We start from the raw sequence: 25868 nt of genomic DNA, 5'->3' as shown, positions 1-25868 counted from the left end.
AAGAGATGAGAATAATTATGTTTGTTGTTTAATAATGACTCTGTTCCATCATTCCATAAAATACTGTCCTTTGAAATAAAAAATAGCGAAAAATCTTCTTACGTGTGTGACTACTGGAGAGCCTCGGCAAAGTGTTGACAGTAAACTTACAATCGTTGAAACTTGATTACTTAATTTGGAATCAGCAGCTGTAGATGGTGCTCCGGTTGTGCTTCTCCCTGGTTTGCATGCTGATGACGGCCCTGATACAGTACCACCAGCTGCTGCCATTCGAGATAATAGCTCCTCAGTTAGTCCATGTTTGGCTAATGGGGCTGGGTCAACACCACGTCGAGTAAATCTGTCAGCTAGGGAAGCAAAACATCGCAAAGCTCCATCTGAAACCTAGATACAGAAAGAGAAAATAGAATCTCTGGATAACGAGATCATAATTTATATAACTTAAAATAACTTGAAACTCACCTAAAAGACTACGACACTACTAAGACATTGAAAACAATGCCATTGATAATCCTAAGAAAAATCTAAGCAGATCATGTTGGGTTTAGAAAAAGGGAAAAAAAAACATAATATTTTGTAATAACATTAATGTCATAACATTTTTCTCTAAGTTCTGTCAATTCAACAAGTCTGAAAAATTAATTTGTTAGTCTACTTTACAAGATTTTTTTGTTTTTTTGTTATGTTTTTTTGGGGCAATGAGGGTTAAGTGACTACCCAGGGTCACACAGCTAATAAGTGTCAAGTGTCTTGAGGTCATATTTGAACTCAGGTCCTCCTGAATCCAGGGCTGGAGATTTCTTGATCTTAATTAACGCAATCTAAAAAATAGATAATTAATTTGGTTTTTTAAAATATCTTTACAATGGACAACTTTTCTAACTACAGGTTTATTATATAACTTATCTCTCTTCTCCCATAGCACCTATTCCAAAATCTTTATTCTTTCCTCTTCAACATCTTCCATTCAAGTTTACAAGCAAATGCTTATTGAATAAGCAGATAACCTAGCTCTAGGCCTTCCTGCTATTCTTCAAAATTTCTCAGCATTACCAAGTTCCCCTATGTTTTACTAAACCTAATTACTATACCTGTGACATTAATCCCTTTTCTCTAGGAACTATCAGTCATCCCCAAACTTATATTCACTTTTCATCTCTCCCTATCAACAAATTCTTCTCTTAAGAACATGCTCAGGTTTCACCAATTTTCACCTTGACATTTCTACCCCTTTCAATGCTTCTCCATTGTAACTTTACAGTACTAAAATGCTTGAAAACATTATCTACATCCCACACTTCTATTTTAGTAGCAACTCTTCTCAATCCCTTCCAATTTGTATTATCCCCCCCACAATCATCACTCAATTGTTACCAATAACAAAATTAGATGGTATATTTAAAGTCCTAATCATCTTTGACTTTTACAGATAACAAAACTGTTAACTACTTCCCTCCAACTGAATACTCTTCTCCACAAATGGCTTAAGGTACATTGGACTTCCCTGCTTCTCCTTTCACTTTTTTTTTGGGGGGGGGGCAGGGCAATGGGGGTTAAGTGACTTGCCTAGGGTCACACAGCTAGTAAGTATCTGAGGCTGAGTTTGAACTCAGGTCCTCCTGAATCCAAGACTGGTGCCTTATCCACTGTACCACCTAGCTGCCCCTTCTCCTTTCATTTTTAATTTCTCCTTCCTTTCCTTCTCTGGCTCCATGTTTTCTATAGAACCCCTTAGCATAGGTATCCCACAAGCATCTGCCCTTAGCAGTCTTCTGTCTATAACCTCTTTCTTGGTAATCTTATTCATGGCCATACCTTCAATTAACTTCTCTATGAAGATGACTGACTCTCCATTCATGAACTCCCTCTCTTCTGAGTGCTGGATCTGTATTTCCAACTGCCTATAGGAAAGGGATTCATAATCTGGGGTCCACAGATCCCTACCACCCCAAGAGGCCAGTAAATAGATAACAGAGGATCTGTGAACTTGGATTGGAAAAAAATGCATCTTTATTTTCACTATCCTTTAACTGGAATTTAGTATTTCCTTTCATTATGAATGTAGGTAACAAAATATTCTTCTGAGAAGTCCGCAGCCTTCACCAAACTGCCAAAGGGGTCTAAGATGCAGTTAAGAAACCCCTCCAGAGGACATCTTCACTAAGATGTAGCTTCATAATTCACCCCAAACTTCCCAAATTCATAACCTTGGAGTTACTGCAGATCCTTTGTTCTTTCTTTCTTTTCCCTCTTTATTCACTGCCCATAACCAGTCACCAAGTCATGTAAATCTACTCCCACAACATTTTTTAAATCTATGTACTTACCTCTATTCTCAAAGTCCTAACTTAATACAGATCCTCATCACAACTTGCCTAGATTATTATGGCAATTTCCTACCAGTGTTTTTGTTCCCTCTCTCCTTTCAACTTCTTTTCCATATTTCTGCCTTAACAGTATTCCTTACCCAGAGATTTGATCATGTCACTCGTCCTTTCAAAATCTGTAGTGACTCTCATTAGTGGTTTACTGTGTAAATTTCAAACTCTTCTGGCCACCAAGTCCTTCCACAATCTGATCATCCTGCCTTTCCAGTCTTTTTTTTCTTTGGGGGGGGGGGGGGTTTGAGGCAATTGGGGTAAGTGACTTGCCCAGGGTCACACAGCCAATAAGTGTTAAGTGTCTGATGCCGGGTTTGGTCCTCCTGCAGTGCTCTATCCACTATGCCACCTAGCTGCCCTGCCTTTCCAGTCTTATCTCTTAATATTAGAATTTTCAAACTGGAAGGGATCTCAGTGGACATGTAGCACAACTCATACCCCAAAAGAATCCCTGCCTGTTATAACATACTCAACAGGTAGTCATCCAGCATCCGAAGGCCGGCAAGGAAAAGAAACCCTTCTCTACTTCCCAAGACAGTCCAATGCAGTTTTGGACAGCTAAATGTTAAGAAGCTACTCCTTACATCAAGTCTAGATTTGTCCCTTTGCAACTTTCCTGTTGTTAATATTCTGCCAAATTCTCATCTTGGTTGCCCTGCTCTGAATGTTCTCTAATCAAGGTCCTTCCTAAAATGATTGTCAAAAAACTTAATACAGTACTCCCAAACATGTTAGTTCTTTCATGCATTTCAACAACATTCTAGCCTTTGTTCATCTATTCTCTATTTTAACACCAAATTCAATTTTACAAAATCAATCATGTTTTGGTAAGGTCTTCACGCAAAAAAGCATTCTAAGCTCTGTTGCTTTTAATATTGTCCAAATCAATTAGCAAACTACAACAAAGAAGCTAAAAAGGACATGATTATTAATGGTGAAAAAAAAATAACTATTCTGATTACTTTTTTCCTTTCCATCAAGTTGTCCACATACCTGATGATCTTCATGTTTTAATAAACTAGACAGGGATTCTACACAGATTTCTAATGAAGAATCTTGAGGTTCCATTTTGCCACAGAGTCTTGACACTACAGCCATCGCAGAATGAAGAGTATCTTTATGGACCAGGTGCCCACTATCACGAATGAATGTCAGCACACAGTTTAAACCACCAGCCTCAAAGACAGCTCCTGATTCACGAGTACAGATCAGTTCTAAAACCTACGAATAAATACAAAAATACAAAAAAAAAATTGTGCCTTCTCAAAGCAATATTTTTCTTCATTTTCTGTTGGAGAAGAGGATTTCTACCAATCTAGCAAAAATCTCTAGATAGTTTCCTCATACTGCTTTAAATCATGAACTTCCAATCCAATTTTAGGAAAATCAAGACAATGAGCCAACAAGTAGTTTCATTCATTAAAAGATATTAATTCTTTATTCAACCAGGATGTCAAACTAATAACACTCCTTATTCCACTAACAATGTTGGATAATAAAGACTGTTACAGAATAATAATATGAAAAGTACATACAAAGAGAGTGATCTTTAGAAGTAAAGCAGGCAAGTCTGCTGGCTTGCCATTGACTACTTATCGTTGTAAACTTTGGCAAGGCCCATACAAAGCAGGTTAAAAAACAACTAACTATTGGTCTAACAAGTGACTTAAAATATAACAAAATAGGGATTACCTGCCTTATCTCTGACTAGGTATCAGTCAAGTTATAGTAGAACTATGAAACAATAGGAAACTGAAGCAGTATGAGAGAAAACTTAAAAAAGGGCCAATCTCTCCACAGCCAAGGCTTCTTACCCTAAGTCCTATGAAACAACCTTTTGGAATAACAAAGGATATCTTTTACTACTCTCTACCACTTCCAAAAAAAAAGGAAAGGTAAAGGTAAAGAAAAAAAAAGAAATTTTCATCCTAATAGAACGCCTAATTTTTCTCACCTACCTATCTCACAAGAATGTTGTGAGGAAAACAAATTTTAAAGCATTGTATAAACGTTAGTTATTAGTAATCCTCTTAAATATAAATATAGTACAAAGAATCCTGGAATTGGAGTCCAAAGACATGGGCTTCAGACCTAGTTCCACCACTTGCCTAAAGGCTAAGAAGAGGAAGAACAGAAAGAAGAGGAGGATGAGGACAAGTAATAATTAACAACACTTTTTTAGTATTTACTATGTGCCAGGCATTATGGAAACACTTCACGATTATTATTTCATTTGATCCTTCCAACAACCATGGGAGGTAGGTTACTACTATCCCCATTTTAGACAGGGAAACTGAGTCAAACAGGGGTCTAGTGACTTACTTAAGGTCATACAGATAGTAAGTATCTGAGACCACATTTGAACTTAGAGCTTCCTGATTCAAGGCCCAGTGCTCTAATCACTAAACCACCTAGCTGTAAAAGCTTAATAAATGCTTGTTGACTTGGTAAATCTCTCTTAACCACTTCTGAGCTTTAGGTTCTGTTTGTCAAAAGGGAATGATATAACTAATGTGGAAATGTTTTGCATGATTGCACATGTATATGCTATATCACATTGCTTGCCTTCTCAATAAGGGGAGAGTTGAGAGGGAATTTGGAACTCAAAATTTAAAAAAATATATTAAAAATTATTTTTACATGTTATTGGAAAAAAATACTAAATATCTATTTACAAGATAGTATGTCTATGACATTCCTCAATCTCCAATTATAATAAATCTTCCCAAAATGAAAGGGGGGGATGATAATATTTACATCTACCATCAATAGGAGCGTTGCCAAGAAAGTGCTTTGTAAACTAAAATTTCATACAAACGTTATTTTAAAATGACCTTCAAATTGAGCAATTTAGGGTATGCATCTTTTAAAATTTTTTAAAATATAAGAAACATTTTTTTTTAATTTAAGTTTTAAAAGATACCTACCTTCACACATTGTTCAGCTAAATCTCTGCTGGTTCTGTTGTTAAGTTCAACTACCACCAAACGATTACAAAGTGCTTTTATGGCTCCATCTACTCCAACAATTCTCCGAGTACATTCTGCTGATACATCTAGGTAGTAGGTTATGGCACGAGCTGTCACTTCTAATACATTGTCTGGCGCACTTTCATCAAGAAAAATTTTACAGAGTGCTGGTAAAAATGTACGAGGAGGGCACCTACAGCAAAAAGGAATACATTACACAATACTAACAAAATATAAATATTTTGCTATTAACCAACACATACAAAAAAACCGAGACAAGTAAAAACAACTTTATTAGCATTATGAAAGAAATTGAGGAAGAATGAAACAAATGCAGGGATACTCCCTGTTTGTGGTCAGTTCAAACATATAGTAAACACATCAAAACTTCGCAAATTTTCTTACAGATGTAATGTTATTTAAATGCCCATCTGCTACTTTCATGAATTTTAAGATAGAAAAATAGATCAAAAGAACATAAAAATAGAACCCAGCATATATTAGATTAGTATTTGAGGGAGTGCTTGTCAAATAGTAGGGGCATAATCAATGCTTGTTGACTTAACTTAGTAAACCTGATACAAAAACATTTGAGAAAGGAACAGGAAAACAAAAAGTATTAGAAAAACTGGAGAGCAGTACCACAACAAATTTTAAAAGAGTCATATAATACAAAATATCCTTTAATAATCCAAAGAAGATCAAGGCTAATAAAAAAACAAAACCATAAAAGAAAGAATGACATATCTATCTGTCAATTGTGGAAAGAAGCAAATGCATCTAAAAAATGGAAGAAACTACTAGACGCAAAATTTATGAATTGGATAGCACAAAAATAACAGATTTTTGTAGGACAAAAAGAAATCTCTAAACTAAGTAAAAAATAATCAGATAGATTAATACAATTGTAACAAGAATCTAATAGAAATCTAACATCAGAAATATAAGGAACTAGAACAAATCTGTAAGGATTTTCCAGGGGAATTATTACTGGGCAAGGAATATAAACAGCTTCTGAGGGGAAAAAGGAAAATTATGAATCACTATTTGAAAAAAATTACTCAAATATTTAATAATTCAAGAAATGCAAATTTAAAACTCCCTGTCAAATTCACCAAAAAAATCTACAAGAAAGTTGGTGGGACTGCAAATTGGTTTAAACTTTTTCAAAAGCAATCTGACATTTACAATTAGTTACAAAACCAGTCACATCTACAACTAGTAGAAGACCCAAACATACTACTACTCAAATTATACCATAATGGATGAATGATGATAATAGAATTTATTAAGTATTTAACAAAACCTGTGTATATAAAACTATTCATGGCAATATTATATCAAAAGCAAAAGAAACTAGAAACAACTTATTCTTGGAGAATAGCTGAATACAGTACAGAATGTTGTCAAATTTTTAAACTTTCTTTTATTTTATAGGACAATAATAACCCCCCAAAATGTGAGCAACCGCTCAAAAGCAAAGTACAGCAAATTTAATTCAAAATACGGTATATATAATGACTCTTACCTACTGCAAAGGCCACCTAATTGATCTCTCTGCTTCTAATTACTTCCCACTCCCATTTGTCCTCCACATAGTTTGCTAAAATAATTTTGCTAAAAAGCATAGGCATTCTTCCTGCTCAATTTCCAGTGGCTCCCTCTAGGATCAAATATAAAATCCTGTTTGGTATCTGAATTGCTCTTCTTCCTTTGCTGGATCTTCATCCAGATTGCAACTCTGCCAACAATGGCTCACCAACCCCCCACACACACACCCCAGGCTCTGTTTGGCACACTTTTCTCTTCTCCTTTTAAACTATTTAATTTAGTAATTTCAACAGCTCCCAAGGTTCAATTATTACCTCTCTGTAGATCATTCTTAGATCTGTTTTTCCAGCCCAAACCTCCAAATATGCATCTCCAACTACCTACTGGACACCTCAAATTGGATGTCCCTTAAACATATCCAAAACTGAATTCACTATTTTTCTCCCCAAACCCTGCCCCCTTCCAAACTTCCCTAATACAGTCAAGAGTACCACCATCTTCCTAGGGCCAAGGCTCAAAACCTAGATGTCATCCTCAGTTTCTCACTCTTTCACCAACCACATCCAATCTGTTAACAAGTACTGTTAATCTATCTTCCTAACATCTCTCTTACATATCTTCTCTTCTATGAAACTAGCAATGCCCTGATGTACACACTTATCAACTCAAGCCTCAATTATTGAAACATCCTGTTGCATGATCTGCCTGCCTCAAGTCCCTCCCTACTTAAGTCTGTCCACCACTCAGCTGTCAAAGCGATGCTCTTAAAGAGCAAGTTTGGCCATGATTCAATAAACTCCAATAGCTTCCTCTCACCTTGTAAGGATCAAATGTAAAATCTTCTGTTCGTCAAAACCCTTCATGACTTTGCCCCTTTTTTCCTTTACAGTCTTCTTACACATTCCATACACACTCTTTGATCTAGCAACCAGCCTCACTACTGTTCCTTAAACAAGACACTCCATGTCCTCCACACCTGGAATGTTGTCCCTCATCTGCACCTCCTGGCTTTCATGGATTCTTTCAAATCCCAGCTAAAATCCCTTCCACAAGACACTTTTCCCAATCCTCCTTAATTCTAGTATTCTCCCTCTTTTGATGATTTATTTATGCTGTATATAATGTACATAGTTGTTTGCATATTGTCTCCCCTTTAGATTGTGAGGTATTTGAGGGCAGGGAGTATTTTTGCCTTTCTTTGTATTCAAATTATCTGACAGATAAATAGGTGCTTAATAAATGCTAGTAGACTTGTTAACTTCTCAACCAGACCTCAAATTATCTTGCCAGCTTCACATTATTCCCCTCTAACATACACTATGGTCCAACCACTTTGGCATACCTGCTCTTCCTCATATATAATACTCAATCTCACCACTCTGTGCCTCTGGCTTAACTGTCTCTTATGTCTGGAATATTCAAACACATTATATCAACTTCTTGAAATTTGTGGGTCCATTCAAATGACTGCCATATAAAGCCTTTCTTTCTCCAGAAAGAGATCCCAAAAAGAAAACTCCTAGGAATATTATAGCCAAATTCCAGAGCTCTCAGGTCAAGGAGAAAATATTGCAAGGTGCCAAAAAGAAAGAACTCAAGTACTGTGGAGCCCCAGTCAGGATAGCATAAGATCTAGCAGCTTCTACATTAAAGGACTGGAGGACATGGAATATGATATTCCAAAGGGCAAAGGAAATGGGATTACAACCAAGAATCACCTACCCAGCAAAACTCAGCATTATCTTTCAGCGGAAAAAATGGGGCTTTCATGAAAAAGAAGACTTTCAGATATTTGTGATGAAAAGACCTGAACTGAATGGCAAATTTGACTTTCAAATACAAGACCCTAGAGAACCATAAAAAAATTGGAGCTGGGGGACCAATATGAACTCCAAAGGCTCTACCTGGGGTTGTACAGTGGACGACTGTCTTGTGTCTGAGGCTGGGTTTTGGCTGGGATCCCCCTGGGTCCAGGGGTGATGATTTGTCCACTGTGTCACTTAGCTAAATGATAACATCTTTAGGGTTAAATTGAGGGGTGGAGGGAATTCACTGGGGGAGGGGGAAGGGCAGAAGTGAAATCCTACATGAAAGTAACAGGAAAAGGCTTATAGAGTGGGGGGAAGAGATGGGAGAGGAGCAGGGCAGTAAATAAATTTTACACTCATTAGAAAAGGCTCAAAGATCTTAAACTCACCAGAACTGCCTCAAGGAGGGACTAACAAACACACCCAACTGGATGGAGTAATCTATTTAATCTGGGCAGTAAAAGAAGAGCCTAACACTCATCAAAATTGGCTCCAAGACCTCAATTTCATTAAAATTGGCTCAAGGAGGGAATAATGTACACACTCAATTGGGTGGAGTAATCCCTCCAACCCTACAGGAAAATAGGAGGGGAAGGGGATAAAGAGAGAGGGGCAAAAGAAGGAAGGGCAGAGTGGGGGAGGGGACAGACAGAAGCAAATCCCTTTTGAAGAGTGATAGGATGAAAGAAGATGGACAATAGAATAAATATCGAGGGGAAGGGAATAGGATGGAAGGGAAAAAGTTAACAATAATCATGAAAAAGAGAAAAGGGGAAAAATTGTACAAAAGATATTTATAGCAACTCTTGGTGGAGGCTAAGAATTGAGAATCAAGGGAATGTCCATCAATTGAGGAATGATGGAAAAAGCTGTGTTATATGATTGTAGTGGAATGGTCTTGTGTTACAGGAATGACAAACAAGATGATCCCCGAGAAACCTTGAAAGACTAATGAACATCAATGTATAGTGAAGTGAGCAGATCTGGGAGGACATTGTGCATAGTGACAGCAGTATTGTTCAATGAGCAATTGTGAATGACTTAACTACTCTCAGCAGTACAATGATCCAAGACAATCCCAAGGAACTAATGAGGAAGCTTACTATGCACCCCCATAGAAAGAACTGATAAAAAGAACACTTGTGGATTGTACATATATAACCTGATTTCGATCTTGTGGGGGGGGAGGAAAGGGAGGGAGGGAGAAAAATTTGGAACTCTAAATCTTACGAAAATGAATGTTGAAAACTACCCTTACATGTAAATGGAAAATAAAATAAATGTTTGTTGCTAAACAAATAGAAGGCTTTGTTCTCTACAGTAACTTAAAAGCCTCTGGAAACAATTTAAGCAAGTAGTATATAAACTCTGCAGGATACCCTTCTAGCTATTCAGAAAAGTGATAAAACAATATTAAATGTCAACTGACAATAAATATTAAATCCAATATGAATTGGTTAATTCACTATACCAGGTATACTATTTCTGGATACTTTAAAAGCTATAAAGAAGATTTAACTAATGAGGAATGTACTAGTTTTCATATTTATGGACAATGTAGCCACATGGAAAAGATTAGATATGCATTCTACTAGAGCTGCCTATTGGTTTCTTCATATAGTTAAAGTGTGACTTCAACACGTTAGATAATATTTGAATCTCTGCTTTCCAAGGCTCCATAACTCAAATTTATCACAAATTACATTCTTGAAAAAGATTGGAGGGTGTTTTAAATACACACCACTTGACTCAGAGTTCTTTTTTTGCCAGGTAATTTTTCCTCATACCTTAGCTTTGGGGCATAATACATGATATCTCTGCCGGGCTTTTATGTAATTTGTAGAGAGAATCCAATTTTTCATATGTTATAGTTATGACAGCTACACTGCACATGCTGCTGCAGCATTTCACAATAAATTACCATAATTCGTTGGAAAAGCTGAAGAAGTACACTGACTAAATTTCCTTTATTAGCTAATTATATAATTATAATGACTTACAGAACTCTACCTCAGTCTTATTAAGACTCCAATTCGGGGCAGTTTGGTGGCACAGTGGACAGAGCCCCAGCCCTGGAGTCAGGAGGACCTGAGTTCAAATCCGGCCTTAGACACTTGATACTTACTAGCTGTGTGACCCTGGGCAAGTCACTTAACCCCAATTGCCCCCCCACACACACACACACACAAAAAGACTCCAATTCAAAGACTACTTGGGCACCTACAATGTATTTGCACATTATGCAGAATAAGAGAAATATTTTAAGTGGAACAGAAGGAAAATGAGATATTAGATGACTTCAAGTTCCCAGTAAAATATGCAATAAGACTGTTAAAAGTTAAAATAAGAGGGAGGGGACTTAGGAGCTTAAAGTATAAAAGGTTTACGACCAGTCAAAGAAATAACATCAGTCTTTAGTAAAGTCAACCTAGTTTTGTAACTTCAACAATACCTAACAGTCAAGAAGGAAAGGTGAAAAGGAAGGGAAAAAAAATGAAGATAAAGAAGCTGAAACAAACAAAAGGTAAAGTGAGCATAGGATTAGAGAGTAGTGACTATAACAGCAAAATAGGTGGCCCAGGGGCTTCTAGGGAATGAATGATGATAGAAGTCAATCAGTAAGCATTTATTAAGCCCATTATATGGCAACCACTGAGGCAAGAGTGGAGAATATGAGAGAGAGACAGAGAGAGAGAGAGAGAGAGAGAGAGAGAGAGAGAGAGAGAGAGAGAGAGAGAGAGAGAGACAGAGAGAGAGAGAGAGAGAGAGAGAGAGAGAGAGAGAGAGAGAGAGAGAGAGAGGAGAGAGGAGAGAGGAGAGACAGTCTTAGAGCTCAAGGAGCTCATACTCCCAAGTAAATAAATATATATAAACAAGCTATATACAACATAAATAGGAAAAGAGGAAGGCACCAAAATTAAAAGAGATTAGTGAAAGCTTCCTATAGAAAATAAGATTTTGTTTGGGACTTAAAAGAAACCAGGGTGTGGGGGTATTCAGGGAGGACTAGCACCTCTGGTGGGAGGGCTTGCCCTTTTCAGGGCTACCCATCTACCTCTCATGTCCACCTGCTACCTAACTCTCACCTGTGGCTCCAAGAAGCTGTAGCATTCCTTGTGGTGTCCTCAACAGTAATAGGGAAGTTTAAAGGAGAGAAGAGTTTAGGGGAAAGATAATGAGTTTGGCTTTGGACATGTTATATTTAAGCTGTTTTGCTAGAGACAGTTCTAGATGTCAAAGATTATCAAAAATTATCATGTTTCAAGACTTTGTAGGTAGCAAAGCTTCATGTAAAGGGCAAGCACCCAAGTATTGTCACACTGGCAAGTGTGGAAATTTATTTTGATTTGGGGGCCCTACCTTTAGGCTGAGATTAGAAAGCCTTAGGCCCTCAAGGTCTCTTCTGTGTGGGAGGTGCTGGTGCCCCTCCCCCTCTGCTTCAGCTGAGCCAAAAAGCCCCATGGGCTGTATAAGACCAGGTTAGACAGCTGGGGGGAAAAAGCCCCCAGCTCCCTCCGACCTGAGCTGATCTATCCCAGAGATCCTGGGCTTGTCCAGGCCAGGTTCTAGCATAGCCTGTGCTGAGGCATATGATGCTCAAGCATTCCCCCAGCCCCAGCCGAAGCCCTGGCTGGTGGATTAGCTTGCCCCCCCCCCCAAAAAAAAGCCCTGAGATTTGAGTGGAGAAAAGGAAACTATATATAGACCTGGGAATTAGACTCAGGGGGGCCTGCAGACAAGATTAAAGGAGGCTGACAAAATTAGAAGAACGGAGGAGAGGGGCAGCAAAGGAGGCTGAAGAATAAGACTAATGGAGCAGACAGAACAGGAGGCAGTAGAGAGCACAGAAGCGGTCAGCACAAGGTAGAGGTTGAAGAAAGCGAAGATTAAGAGAACAGTAAGGAGAGGAAAGTTAGAAGCAGGGGGATAGACAAAGTGAAAGGGGTTCAGAGTTAGAATAAAGGACCTGAGTAGTGAAAGTGGAACATACCCTAAGGCAAGAGGCAGCAACGGCCCTTATAGTATTAAAAAGGTTCCAGGCCAGCAGGTGGAAAGAGACGCCCAAAAGCAGTCAGGTTGTACATTTTATTTCCCTGTATTCTTAATTTTAAACAGTATCTCATAAATAAACTCTGCTTTATTTAGTTAAGAGGCTTCTTAATCTTTTGCTTATCAATTTTGGGAGTGGAGCAGTGTGATGGTACTTTATAAACGGCCCATATTAAATTAATAGCAGTCAGATAGCCAATTAGTCAAAAGTCCCAGATTAAGTACCCCAGTCACATTAGCCCCCAAATTAGGCAAGTTAATAAAATATTTCTACACAAGTAATGAGTCAGGATCGGTCTTGACTCTCCAGGTTTCACTCAGGATTTCCTCTACCATTCTGAAGCCTCATCATACCCCAGTTCTTCATCTTGAAACCTCACTCTAGAACTGGAATTCACACAACGGAAGTACCCACTGCACCTGTGATCTCTCCCTCTGATTGAATGGCTCCTTCTAGAACCCCTATTTAAAAAGAGAACCCAGGCCAGCCATGTCTTATTCCTCTCCCAGCTGGACTTTATATGTTGTTTTCCCTTTTATTCCATGAAGGCAGAGACTTTCTTTCCAGTTGTATTTATAATTACTCAATACCTTCTGCAGTTAAAAAAATAAAATACAAGGAACCAGAGGCCAGGATTTTAGAAGTGTCATAAGTTTGGTAGTTTCAGGGTGTTTGAGTGGATGTCAAAAAAATCTTAAAGAAGGAATACAGGCCTGGAGATTCTAACACTAAGAAATCCCTCCCAAAAGATTTAAGAACCCTATTAAAAGAATCAACTAGATGCAAATAGCTTACTGATTAAGTTGATACTAATATTGATTTCCTCATAAATCTGAAGTTGCCCAATATCAAATCAACTTCACACTAAGATGACTCTTAAGAACAAAAATAAGGATATCAAACAATGATAAAGGTAAACAAAGTCCCTAAAAAGAGGGTAATGCATAAAACAGGGGTTCTCGAACTTTTTTTGTCTCATGGAACCTCTTTTCCAGTCTTTCCTTGTCTCATGGATCCCTATTTGGCAGCTGTCGCAAGAATAAGATTTTCAAATGCAGAAAGCAAAATATACAGCTTTACAAGGAAAACCAATTATGTTGAAATAAAAATATAACTTTTTCCCATACAAGTTCATAGACCTAATGAAATCTATCCACAAAAGGGATCCATGGACCACAAGTTAAAAAAACCCATGAAGTATTCAACTTCTAGTACAGTTAGTTAAATAAAAAGATCCTGTATTTACATATACATATATGTTCTTTATGATCAAACATACCACTTACCTATAGGATTCTTAGGGTTATTTCTTTTATTTTTATTCTATCAACAAAAATCTGACTTTTCTCCCTCCCACTCTCCTCCCCCATTGAGAAAGAAAAATACTGTGAAAGTATAGTCAAACAAAACCCAGTGTTCCAATAATTGTGTTCCCAAAAATTGTCTCAATCTGCACTAAGTTCATCATCTCTCTGTCAGAAGATGGGTAGCAAGTTTCATTGCAAGTACCCTGGAACTGTGGCTGGTCACTGGTCTCTGTGTTGATCACAATTCTTAACTCTTTCAAAGGTTTCTGTACAAATATTATTGTCATTTTATACAATATCATCCTAATTCCTTCATTTTTCATCAGTTCATACAAATCTTCCTGTCTTTCAGTGACAATCCCCTTGATCTTTTCTTTCTTAAAGCACAACAGCATTCCATAACAGAATAGTTTTGGGGTGGGGTTTTTTTGGGGGGGGTTGTCAGTTGATTGCTTTTTAACCACTTTTTAAAAAAGTAACAAAGAGGCTATATAGGATAGCAAATAGAATACTGCACTAGGATTCAGAAAAAGAGGTTCTAGTCCTAGTACAACCACTAACTATGAGCTACTATCAAAGGAAAAGATTAAAGGAAAATTGCTCACAAGTTGTACACCAAAATTCTCAAAAAGACACTCATTATCTCAACAAAAACAAGTGTCTGGATTTAGTAATGGTTTAAATGTGTTAAAACCTGAACACACAGTATTAAATAGTATTTTACATACAACAGAAATTACTTTCAGGTTCACAAAGTAATTGCTAACAAACTGCTTCTCGATATATCTTTTTTTAGAGACTGGGCCCCTGTAGGGGTTAAGTGACTTGCCCAGGATCACACAGCTAGTAAGTGTCTGAAACTAGATTTGAACTTAAGTACTCCTAACTTTGTGCGATCTTATCTACTGCATTACCAAACAGATATCTTGCAGGGCCTATTGTAATAATACAGCATCCCTTTTAACATAAAACAGTTTCTATATGTTATGATTTATTCATTTGTGTAGCAAAATCTTTCTCATGAATTACAGAGCCCAACTTGAATCATCATGAATTCTAAACTTAAAAATCCAAATAAATGCATTTTTATATTGTTTTTTTTTTAAGTGAGGCAATTGGGGTTAAGTGACTTGCCCAAGGTCACACAACTAGTAAGTGTTAAGTGTCTGAGGCCGGATTTGAACTCAGGTACTCCTGATTCCAGGGACGGTGCTCTATCCACTGCGCCACCTAGCTGCCCCTTATATTGTTTTTAAAAGAACTGTTGTTTGCTTAAAGTACTTCAAAACTGATATAAAAATTAAACAGATGGAAGAAATTTCTGGCACTGAGCCAGCTAAATGACGTATTACCAGAGAATCAAATTTAAATGATTCTCCTAAGTAATCCTATATTGTCAAAGTTAAGTATCCAACTCTATCATAAACTGCAAGAAAAGCACACTTTCTTTGGGAACAAACACAATAGAATAAAATTCTGCCAGAGGATCAAGATATTAAATACAAGAATTTAGTAAGCAAATACCACTGTAATCTGGAAAAATCAACAAAAATTGTACATTTTGTTCCTAGATAGCAACCACCTTCCTTCTATAGACTCAAACTATAACCTTTTGAAAATTATTTTTTCTTTATTTTTCACCATTTATAAGATGTGATTTTTCACACATAACAAATTCATTTCCTATATATACTGTATATAATGCTATGGTATTATAAATTAAAAAACAAAAAATAAAAGAGTTATTAAATACTGAAACCCTTTCATGACTTTTGGCCCACCCTGTATTTTTTTTAAGTGAGGCAATTGGGGTTAAGTGACTTGCCCAGGGTCACACAGCTAGTAAGTGTTAAGTGTCTGAGGCCGGATTTGAACTCAGGTACTCCTGACTCCAGGGCCGGTGCTCTATCCACTGCGTATTTTTAACAAACTTTAAAAAATAAATTTGCCTAAAATTCTTTAAAAATTAAGTGTAAAGAAAATAAAGGATACCAGTAGGCAAAAAAAAGTACTTTGTTATTTAAGTAACAAAGGCTCTAAGAGAGGGACCAAATAATCAAGAGGAGAAAGAAACAAACTAAACACTAAAAACCTTGTTCCTTCACTAATAAATCAGTGTTCTAGGGAGGGACATTGTAGAAGATAGTCTTAAATAAGGAAAGAGGGAGGGCAGGAACAAGGCAGAAATCAAGAGAGAGGAACTACATGGCCAAGACTATTTACTTTGTATACATACAGGTTGTTTCCCCTGATAGATTATAAATTCCTTGAGAGGAAAAGCAGCTTCATTTTTTTTTCATGGTACTCCCAGCATTTAGTACATGTTTGTTGACTGAATCAAGACAGAAGGTATCATGGAAGAGAACGTTGACCATACTGACTGTGAGCCTTTGGGCAAGTCATTTAACCTCTCTGAGCCTTGATTTCCTTTATCTGTAAATTCAGAGGGTTGGGCTAGATCAAAGGTGTAAAACAAATGGAGGCCTTTATACCCCTGAAGCAGATTAAAGTGTAACTGGGGAAATATTTTTTTTAAATAAATATACAATAAAACACAGATAAAACTAAGTCAATATACAGCCCACATGGCTCCTTATATGCAGTTCTATTTGAGTTCAACACCATTGGACCAGATGACCTATAAGATCCCTTCCAGCTCTAAATCTATGATCCACTGACCTACCTTCCATTCCAAAGGTGGGTTGTCTCAGCTACAGAGGACAACTGGCTTAAAGAAAAGGAAGAGGAGAGACACCCCAAGTGAGGAAACACTGGCCTCAGGAAGAGTAATACATAGTAAAGGAAAGGGCACAGAAAAGGATTAAGCCCTGAAATGTGATACTCAAAGTCCTATTGCCTAATCTAGACAACTAATATATCTGAAAATGAGGTTCCTCAAAAGAAGATGAGGATGGGAATGCTGGGAAATGAGGCAAGTTATGGAAGAGATCTGTAATTGCACAGATGGGTAGGTTGAAAAAGTAAAGATTGAATATCCTAAATACCATACTGTATGATGGAAAAGAAAAAAAAAAAAAAGGACATGACAATGAATAACATACCAAGTTCATGAAAGGGAAGCATGGAAGGCTAGATTCTAGAGTATCTTAGAAGGAATAAAATAGGTGAGGAATGCAAAGAAAAGGGGGAAATTATGTATCGTGCTGTTATCTGGATTAGAAAAGGGAGAAGTAGAAAAGCCCAGATAATAAAAACAGTAATCAATAAATGAAATGTGAGCCAAGAATAAATATATGAATAGAAACAAAGTAATGACAGTATAAACAGTTGAATGGATAGATCAGAGACCAAATCATAATAACAATAAATAATAACATAAAGTAATGAGAAAAGACATAGACATATTTACAGATTATAAGAATCAACTGAGCATGCCATCAAAAAAAAAAACTAGAAAAAATCTCATCATATTGATTAAAAATTCATCTAATTGATAGCTATTTGTGTCAATGATTTCCTTTAAATTTATTAGTTTTGTTGATAGTTTTGTATGGTACTTTTTCACTAATATAAAAAAATGTAAATTAAAACAACTCTGATGTCTTGCCTACAATTAGTGAACTGGCAAAGATGAAAAATGATGGGAATAGTCAATTGTTAGGGCAACTGTGGAAAGATAAGTACATTAATTCATTTTTGATGGAGCCGTGAATTAGTAGGTTCATTCTGGAAAGCAATTTGGAATTATGCAAATAAAGTGGCTAAAATGTCCCTATCTCTGACCCAGACATTACACTATATGTACACCAAGGAGGTCAGAGAATTTTTTTTAAAAAGATCCCAAATACATAAAAATATTTATAGCAGCACTTTTTATGGCACTAGAAACCAAAGTAGAGGGACACTGATTAGGGAAGGACTAAAAATAAACTGTGCCATATGAATGTAATGAAATATTAACATGGTTTAAGAAACAATGAATACAACAACAAAGAAGCTTTTGGAAAAGCTTCTGGAAAGATTTACATGAACTGATGCAGTGTGAAGTAAGGAGAACCAAAAATATAATATATACAATGACTACAGCAATGTAACTGGAAAGAATCACCACCAAACAATCAAAAAATGAATGTTGTAAAATTATTTAAAAATAAGCATGGTCCCAAAGAAGAAATGTTAGTCAGTCAATACACATTTATTAAATAACTACTACAAGCCAAGCCCTGTGCTAAGCATTGAAGATACAAAGAAAAAATTAGTATGTAGACATAAAAAGATTCATATAAACTGATAAAACATAAGCAGAGCCAAGAAAATATACAAGATGATGACAACATACATGAACAGAACCACCACAAAATATTATCAAAAATAAAAGCTGAAAATGTATAAACAGGCTTGGCCCCAAAGAAGAGATATGGGAATACATATTCCTCCCTTTCCTTTACAAGGGGTCAGGGTTCCCAGGTATGGAACATTGCCAAATTATTGTCAAATTTTTTCAACATTATTGGTCAATTTTGCTGATTTTTTTTTCGTTAAAAATAAAAGTCTTGGGGGAAGCTAGGTGGCACAGTGAATAAAGCACTGGCCCTGGATTGAGGAGGACCTGAGTTCAAATACAGCCTCACACACTTGACACTTACTAGCTGTGTGACCCTGGGCGAGTCACTTAACCTTCACTGCCCCACCAAAAAACAACAAATAAAATAAAATAAAAGTCTTTACTATAAAGGATAGGTATCTAGCAGAGAAAGAGGCATGCAAGGAAAAATATAGGGGATATTTTTTAAATTCTAGTAAACTTATTTTAACAAGTCCATAATAAATTCTACACATCACTTGTTTGTCTGTTCTTCATAATCAGCAAATTGGTAAAGATGAAAAAAGTAGTGTTGGAGGAAAGGCATACACATTCCATTAGCGGAGTTGTGAATTTGTTCAACCATTCTAGAAACCTATTTGGAATTATGTAAGAAAAGTCACTAAATATTCATATTCACATCCGTTAGCCCAGAACAGAGTCCCATATAAAACAATCAATCTTTGTGATAGCAAAAGACTAGAAACAAATTTGGGGAATAAGTGAACTATGGTATATGAATGTAATGGAATATCACTGTGCTACAAGATAATAGGAATATGAGGAATTCAGAGAAATATGAGAAGACTCATATAACCCAACAGAACGAAGAAAAGTAGGATCATAGATCTAGAGTTGGAAGGGACCTTGGGAGATTATATCTAGTGTAACTCTCATTTTAAAAAGTCAAGGAAACCAAAGCTCAGAAAAATTAAATGACATCCCCAAGGTCATACTGGTAATTAAGTACAACTCCAAATTCATGATTCTTTCCACTGCACCAGGCAGTCTGAGAATAATATGTATATTGACTACAAATAATGTAAATGAAAACAACACCATAAAAAAATACTATAAAACACAATAATCATTCTTGGTCTCCATAAGGAGTGGATAATAAAACACTTCTTTCTAAGTAGATATGGGAGACCAAAATGTGTAATGAATGTTGCACAAGCTATCAGATGTGGCTGCTTTGCTACTTGAATTTTGCTTATTCTTTTCAGAGGGGAGGACTCAATGGATTTGGTGGGCAATACTGGGAAGTTATTATAACACAGAAAACCGAAAGATATAAAAAACCCAAAAATTCTACTCTTTATAAAGACATTAAATGGCAAATTCCATTAAATTCAGCACTTTAATCAAGATGTTCACAAACAGAATGATCTTAAAATACAGCCTAACAGTGCCAGAGTATGTCTAAACCCGTAAGTCTTTTGGAAAGTGTTTTTGTACATTACTAATTCAACCAAGGTGATATTGTTTATTTCCTCCTAGAATATTTCAAAAACTTCTGCAAGTTGCCATTTCAATCAAAAAGCTTCACCATTTTAGGACTTTTATTAAGGATAAGGCTCACAGTAAACTTGATTGTCTAATACTCTACTATTAACTAACCCTTCAACATTATCTGAAGTATAACTAATGCTTTAAAATGATGAGTTACCAGAAAACTTACATTCATATTTCTCTTGAGTTTAAAGTTTTATACAAGATGTTCCTCCCAATGTCTCTGTGATATACAAATATTAAGTATAACCCTTTTATAGTGAAGGAATAAAAGCAACAAGAGGCAAAGTGACCTACACGTAGTCACACAGGTACCATTAAGACCAAGATTAAAGCCTACATTGTAACTCCAAATCCAATGTTCTTTTCATGATATTAACCGCCTGTTATCTATTTAATCTAGTGGGAGATATCCAACTTGTTCTTTATAGGATAAAAGTCTGAGCAAAAACAAACACAGAGTATTTTTTAAAAGCTGTAATTATCTAAATCGTAATGGAAGCAAGGACATCATGCTACAGTGGAAACAACACAAGCCCTAAATCCTCGATTCCTGTCTCAGTCATGCCAGGATCTATTGATGTCACCTTAGGCAATCAATCAACAAATACAAGCACATACCTCCCACTATATGTGAGTCACTGAGGATACAAATACAAAAATTACACAGTCCCTACCCACAAGGAGCTTCCATTTCAATGGGGAAGACAAGAAATATGTGTAAAAATAGAGAGCACAAATATAAAGTTGATAGATACAAAGTAGTTAAATATAAGATACAATGTGTGGAAATTTATTTTGATTTGGGGACCCTACCTTTGGGCTGAGATTAGAAAGCCTTAGGCCCTCAGGGTCTCTTCTGTGTGGGAGGTACTAGTGGTTTCCCCCTCCTCTTCAGCTGAGCCAAAAAGCCCCGTGGGCTGTACAAGAGGCCTGGTCAGACAGCTGTGGGGGAATAGCCCCCAGCTCCCTCCTACCTGAGCAGAGGTATCTGAGAGATACTGGGCTCTGGGGTAGCCTGTGCTGAGGCACGTGAGGCTGGAGCGCACCCCCACACACACACACACACACACCAGTCGCAGCCCTGGCTGGCAGATTAGCTTGGTCTGTGGGCGCAGGAAGCCCTGAGATTTGAGTGGAGAAAAGAAAGATACAGACCTGGGGGTTAGACTCAGGGGGTTCGGACAAGGAGACGAAAGGAGGAGAAGAGGACTGGAGGCGAAGCTGACAAGATTAGAAAGGTTGGAGAAAGGAGAGACAGGAGAAGGCTAAAGGACTAGGAGCAAAGAGAGGTCGAAGGGCAGACTGACGGAGCAGAAGGTCGGTGAGAGAGAAACACAGGGGTTCAGCAGTGGCAGTAAGGAGAGGAAAGTTAGAAGCAAGGTGATTTACAAAGTGAAAGGGGCTCAGAGTTAGAATAAAGGACCTGAGTGCCCTAAGGCAAGAGGCAGCTAAGGCCCTTATTGTATTAAAGAAGTTCGAGGAGCAGCAGGTGGAAAAGAGATGCAGTGGAAAGAGACGCACTGCAATGCAGTCAGGTTGTACATTTTATTTCCCTGTATTCTTAATTTTAAATAGTATCTCATAAATAAACTCTGCTTTGATTATTTAGTTAAGAGGCATCTTAATCTTTAGCTTATCAATTTGGGAGCAGTGTGGTGGAACTTTATAAACGGCCCATGCTAAGTTAATAGCAGTCAGATAGCCAAATGGTCAAAAATCCCCAGATTAGTCACTCCAGCCAGATTAGCCCCCCAAATTAGGCCTAGTTAATAAAATATTTTTACAAATGGGAAGGCACTTCACATATCGATTTGAAAACTGGTTTCTCTCTCTCTCTCTCTCTCTCTCTCTCTCTCTCTCTCTCTCTCTCTCTGATTCAAGTCTTTATTAACCAGAAGATTGGGAACTGGACAAATACTGAACAAATGGAAGATCTCAGTTTGACTCCCACTTTTTTTTTTTTGGTGAGGCAATCGGGGTTAAGTGAGTTGCCCAGGGTCACACAGCTAGTAAGTGTCAAGTGTCAGAGGCCAGATTTGAACTCAGGTCCTCCTGAATCCAGGGCTGGTGTTTTATCCACTGCACCACCTAGCTGCCCCCTTGACTCCCACTTTTAACACTAGTTGTGTGACTCTGGGCAAATCATTTAACTTCTCTGGGCTTCAGTTTTCTCATCTATAAAATGAGAGGTTAGACTGGATGATTTCTAAGGCCCCTTACACCTCTAAGTCTTGGTGACTGTACTTTCTCTCCTCCCACTCTCCTTAACCCTTTACCAATCCAACCAACTTCTGATCTTATTCCACCAAAAGTGTTCTCTCCAGTATTACTAATGATCAATCTCTTAGGTGCCAAATCCAATTGCTTTTTCCTCAATCATCATTCTCCTTGACCTCTATTCCATCTCTGACATTTTTGATCACTCTCTCCTCCAGGATACTCTCTAGATTTTTGGGACATCACTCTCTTCTGGTTCTTCTCCTCCCTATCTAACCATTCTGTGTCTCCTTGGCTGGATTCGCTTCTAGATCATGCCTTCTAACCATAGGTGTTCTTTCCAGGGCCCTCTTCTCTTCTCCTTCTAAACTACTTGGTGATCTCATCAACTCCCATGGACTTAATTACTATCTCTATACTGATGATTCTTAAATCTACCTATCCCGCCCCAAACTTTCCGTTGTCCTCCAATCTTGCATCTCCAATTGCCTTTCAGACATCTCTGACTAGATCTTCAGTAAACATCTCAAATGTAGACATCTTAGACTAAGTCTATCCAAAATGGAACTCAGTATCTTTCCCCCTGCGAACTCCCCCTCTGGGGCAGCTAGGTGGTGCAGTGGATAGAGCACCGGCCCTGGATTCAGGAGGACCTGAGTTCAAATGTGGCCTCAGACACTTGACACTTAATAGCTGTGTGACCCTGGGCAACTCACTTTACCCCAATTGCCCCACAAAAAAAAAAAAAAAAGAAAAAGAACTCCCCCTCTCCTACCTTCTCTAATTCTGTAAAGAGCAATACCATACTCCCACCCAATCCATCAGGCTCCCAATCTGGGAGTCATTCTCAACTCCTCATTATATCCCCCTTCTCTCCTCTGAGACTGCTACCACTCTAACGCAGGCTCTCATCATCTCATGCTTGAACTATTTTAATAGCCTGTTGATGGGTCTGCCTACCTCAAGTCTCCCCCGACTCCAATCCATTCAACTCAGTCACTAAAGTGATTTTCCTTAAGTGCAGGTCTGACTCTATCTATTTATCTATCTCATACACACACCCCCTCAATAAACTCCAGTGGCTCCCTATTGCCTCCAGGATCAAATACAAAATCCTCTGGCATTCAAATCCCTTCATAACCCCCTCCTACCTTTCCAGTCTTCTAACACCATACTTCCCAACAGGTACACTTTAATCCAGTGACACTGGCCTCCTGAATATTTCAAGAACAAGATATTCTATCTCTTGACTCTGAGAATTTTCTCTAGCTATCCCCCATGCATGAAACGTACTCATTTTTCAGTTCTTCCTACTCACCTCCCTAGCTTCCTCTAAGTGTCAGATAAAATCCCTTCTTTTAGAAAATTCCTTTATGTTTAACGTGATTGTAATGTATAACCTATACCAGATTGCTTGCTGGACTAGGAAGGGGGGAGGGAGAAAAATTTGGAACTCAAAAAAATATCTTTACATGTAATTAGAAAAAAAAATTTTAATAAAATTTTTTTAAAAGTAAAAAAAAAAAAAAAGAAAATTCCTTTCTTACAGGACGCCCTCTTTAACTTCTATTAATTCTAGTACCTTCCCTTTCTTAATTATTTTGTATTTATCCTATATATATCTTGCTTTGTATGTGTTTTTTTACATGTTGTCTCCCCCATCAGACTGGGAGCTCCTTGAGGGAAGGGTCTGTCTTTTGCCTTATTTTGTATTCCCTGGGGTTTAGCACCAGACCTGGCACATAGTAGGAGCTTAATGTTTATGGATTATTATCCTCTGATGACAAGTAGAGAATATATTGTGTACACTGTCAGACCTGGTCTCACTGGATGCTTTTACATAAATTTTCTTTGTCAGGGTGTTACAGTAAGAAAAGAAAAAAAACTTTGGAATTTAGATTCAGAGAACCTACATTCAAGTCCCTACTTTGCCACTTAAAAACTATCAATGTGGGGCGGCTAGGTGGTGCAGTGGATAAAGCACCGGCCCTGGATTCAGGAGTACCTGAGTTCAAATCAGGCCTCAGACACTTAACACTTACTAGCTGTGTGGCCCTGGGCAAGTCACTTAACCCCAATTGCCTCACTTAAAAAAAAAAACAACTATCAATGTGACTTTAGGCAAGGCACTTAACCACCCTAGCCAAAGTCTCTTCATCTGTAAAATGAGATGATTGGACTAAATCACCTCTGAGTCTCCTGGCCCTAAGTCTAGGAAAACATAAAAAGGAAAAATTCAATCTCAAAGAGAGGCAAGAACAGAGATTAAAGACAAAAGACCTTATTAAAATTTAAACAATTAAAATATGGACTAAATTTAAATTCTCTCACATATTAAAAAGAAAACTTCAAATTGTATGCAATTAATCTATTTAAAACTAAAGATTTCCTACAGCTGGAACTTAATGAGTAGAATAGGATAAGCTTTGAATACTTTCCTGCAAGGACGTGATACAATTCAGCAACATTTTAGAATGATGGTATCCCAAATGGCCTACTTGACGAAAACATTTAGTTCTGTTTAAAATGAATGTGGTAAAAATGGTAAGAGCATAAGTGAGAAATCAATAGAACAAATGGTGCCAAAAGAGGTACAGTTTTACCAGAGGTTAGTGTGACTTGCAACTAACAGGTCAGAAAAGGTATTATCACAGATGCAATGGCATTTAAAGATTGATCTGTGTCAGTAGGGAACAGTAACCAAAGAGAACCATTCTATTCCCTGTTTAATCTCATTGGAAGCACACTCTATATTAGGTTTCTTCAACCTATAGCTACAGTTATTTATATAGCTATTTATATTTCAACAAAGGGTGCATACAAGTTGTAAAATTATCAGTCAAATTTGCTACTTAAGTTTTTATTTTAAAAGAAGACAGTGGAATAATCTAAGATCCTAATGAATGTTGTTAAACAACACATGTAGATTTCATTTTTCAATGCTCAAGAGAAACATCTCTGACACATGCCTTACATAACAGTTAGGTCTGCAGAGGGGGTTTGACAGAATCTCATCTAATTCACTTTGTCTTTGCAGCATTACTTCCCAAATTTACAAACTCCTGTCAGCAATTTTTATTAGCACATTAACCAATAGCTTAAGGGATATTGCTTTCCTTATTTACGAAAAAGTAATAATACCACATGGTCAGTAACACACTTAACCCTATTTAATCCAGTCTGGCAAACCAGTTTCCAATTTTAAAATTCCATAAACTCCAGATTCTGTTTTATCAAATTTGATCTTAGTTTTGGTCTGGACACATAATTTCATTGGAGGAGAACACTCAGTAAGGATTTCCCATTTCAGTGGAGAACACTCAGTAAGGATTTCCCCAATCAATTCAAAGGTCAACTGTTCTGCAATTTAAAAAAAAAATCTTAGAAAGTAGCCTAACACACTAAAGAGATTAGATGGCTTGCCCAAGGTCACACAGCCTATAAATGTCAGAGGCAGGTCTCCACCCAAGGTCTTTTTGATTCAAAGGTTATCTCTAGCAACTATGCCAACTCTACACAGCATTGCCTAACACATTTAACATCCTTTAAGGTAGTGGTCTCCAAAGTGGGGGAGATGGCTTGAGGCCTTCTGACCAACCAATCACCAGGGAATTATCTCCAAAATAACTAGTCAACTAAGTTCATTACCTCAGTCTCTTCTTTAAATGTTTAATCTTCCACACCCCACATATCTAATCAGCAGCCAGATCTAGTTGAAGTTTCAACCTCTCTATCCACTCCCTGC

The 25868-nt window shown here is 37.3% G+C and overlaps 1 protein-coding gene across 1 annotated transcript in view; it reads right to left on the bottom strand.

Moving 5' to 3' along the window:
- HECTD1 (HECT domain E3 ubiquitin protein ligase 1) overlaps window positions 1-25868 on the bottom strand; it is a 107124-nt gene that overhangs the window by 67568 nt on the left and 13688 nt on the right. The window contains exons 3-5 of the mRNA XM_043988410.1: window positions 5309-5543; window positions 3375-3602; window positions 103-384 (exon numbers count right to left, since the gene is read on the bottom strand). Coding sequence (XP_043844345.1) covers window positions 103-384; window positions 3375-3602; window positions 5309-5543 — 745 coding nt within the window. The remainder of the gene's footprint in view (window positions 1-102; window positions 385-3374; window positions 3603-5308; window positions 5544-25868) is intronic.

This window comes from Dromiciops gliroides, chromosome 2, assembly GCF_019393635.1.
Source record: "Dromiciops gliroides isolate mDroGli1 chromosome 2, mDroGli1.pri, whole genome shotgun sequence".
Taxonomy (NCBI): Eukaryota; Metazoa; Chordata; class Mammalia; order Microbiotheria; family Microbiotheriidae; genus Dromiciops; species Dromiciops gliroides.
Note: the sequence above shows the minus strand (reverse complement) of the source record. Positions and strands in the feature narration are given on the sequence as shown.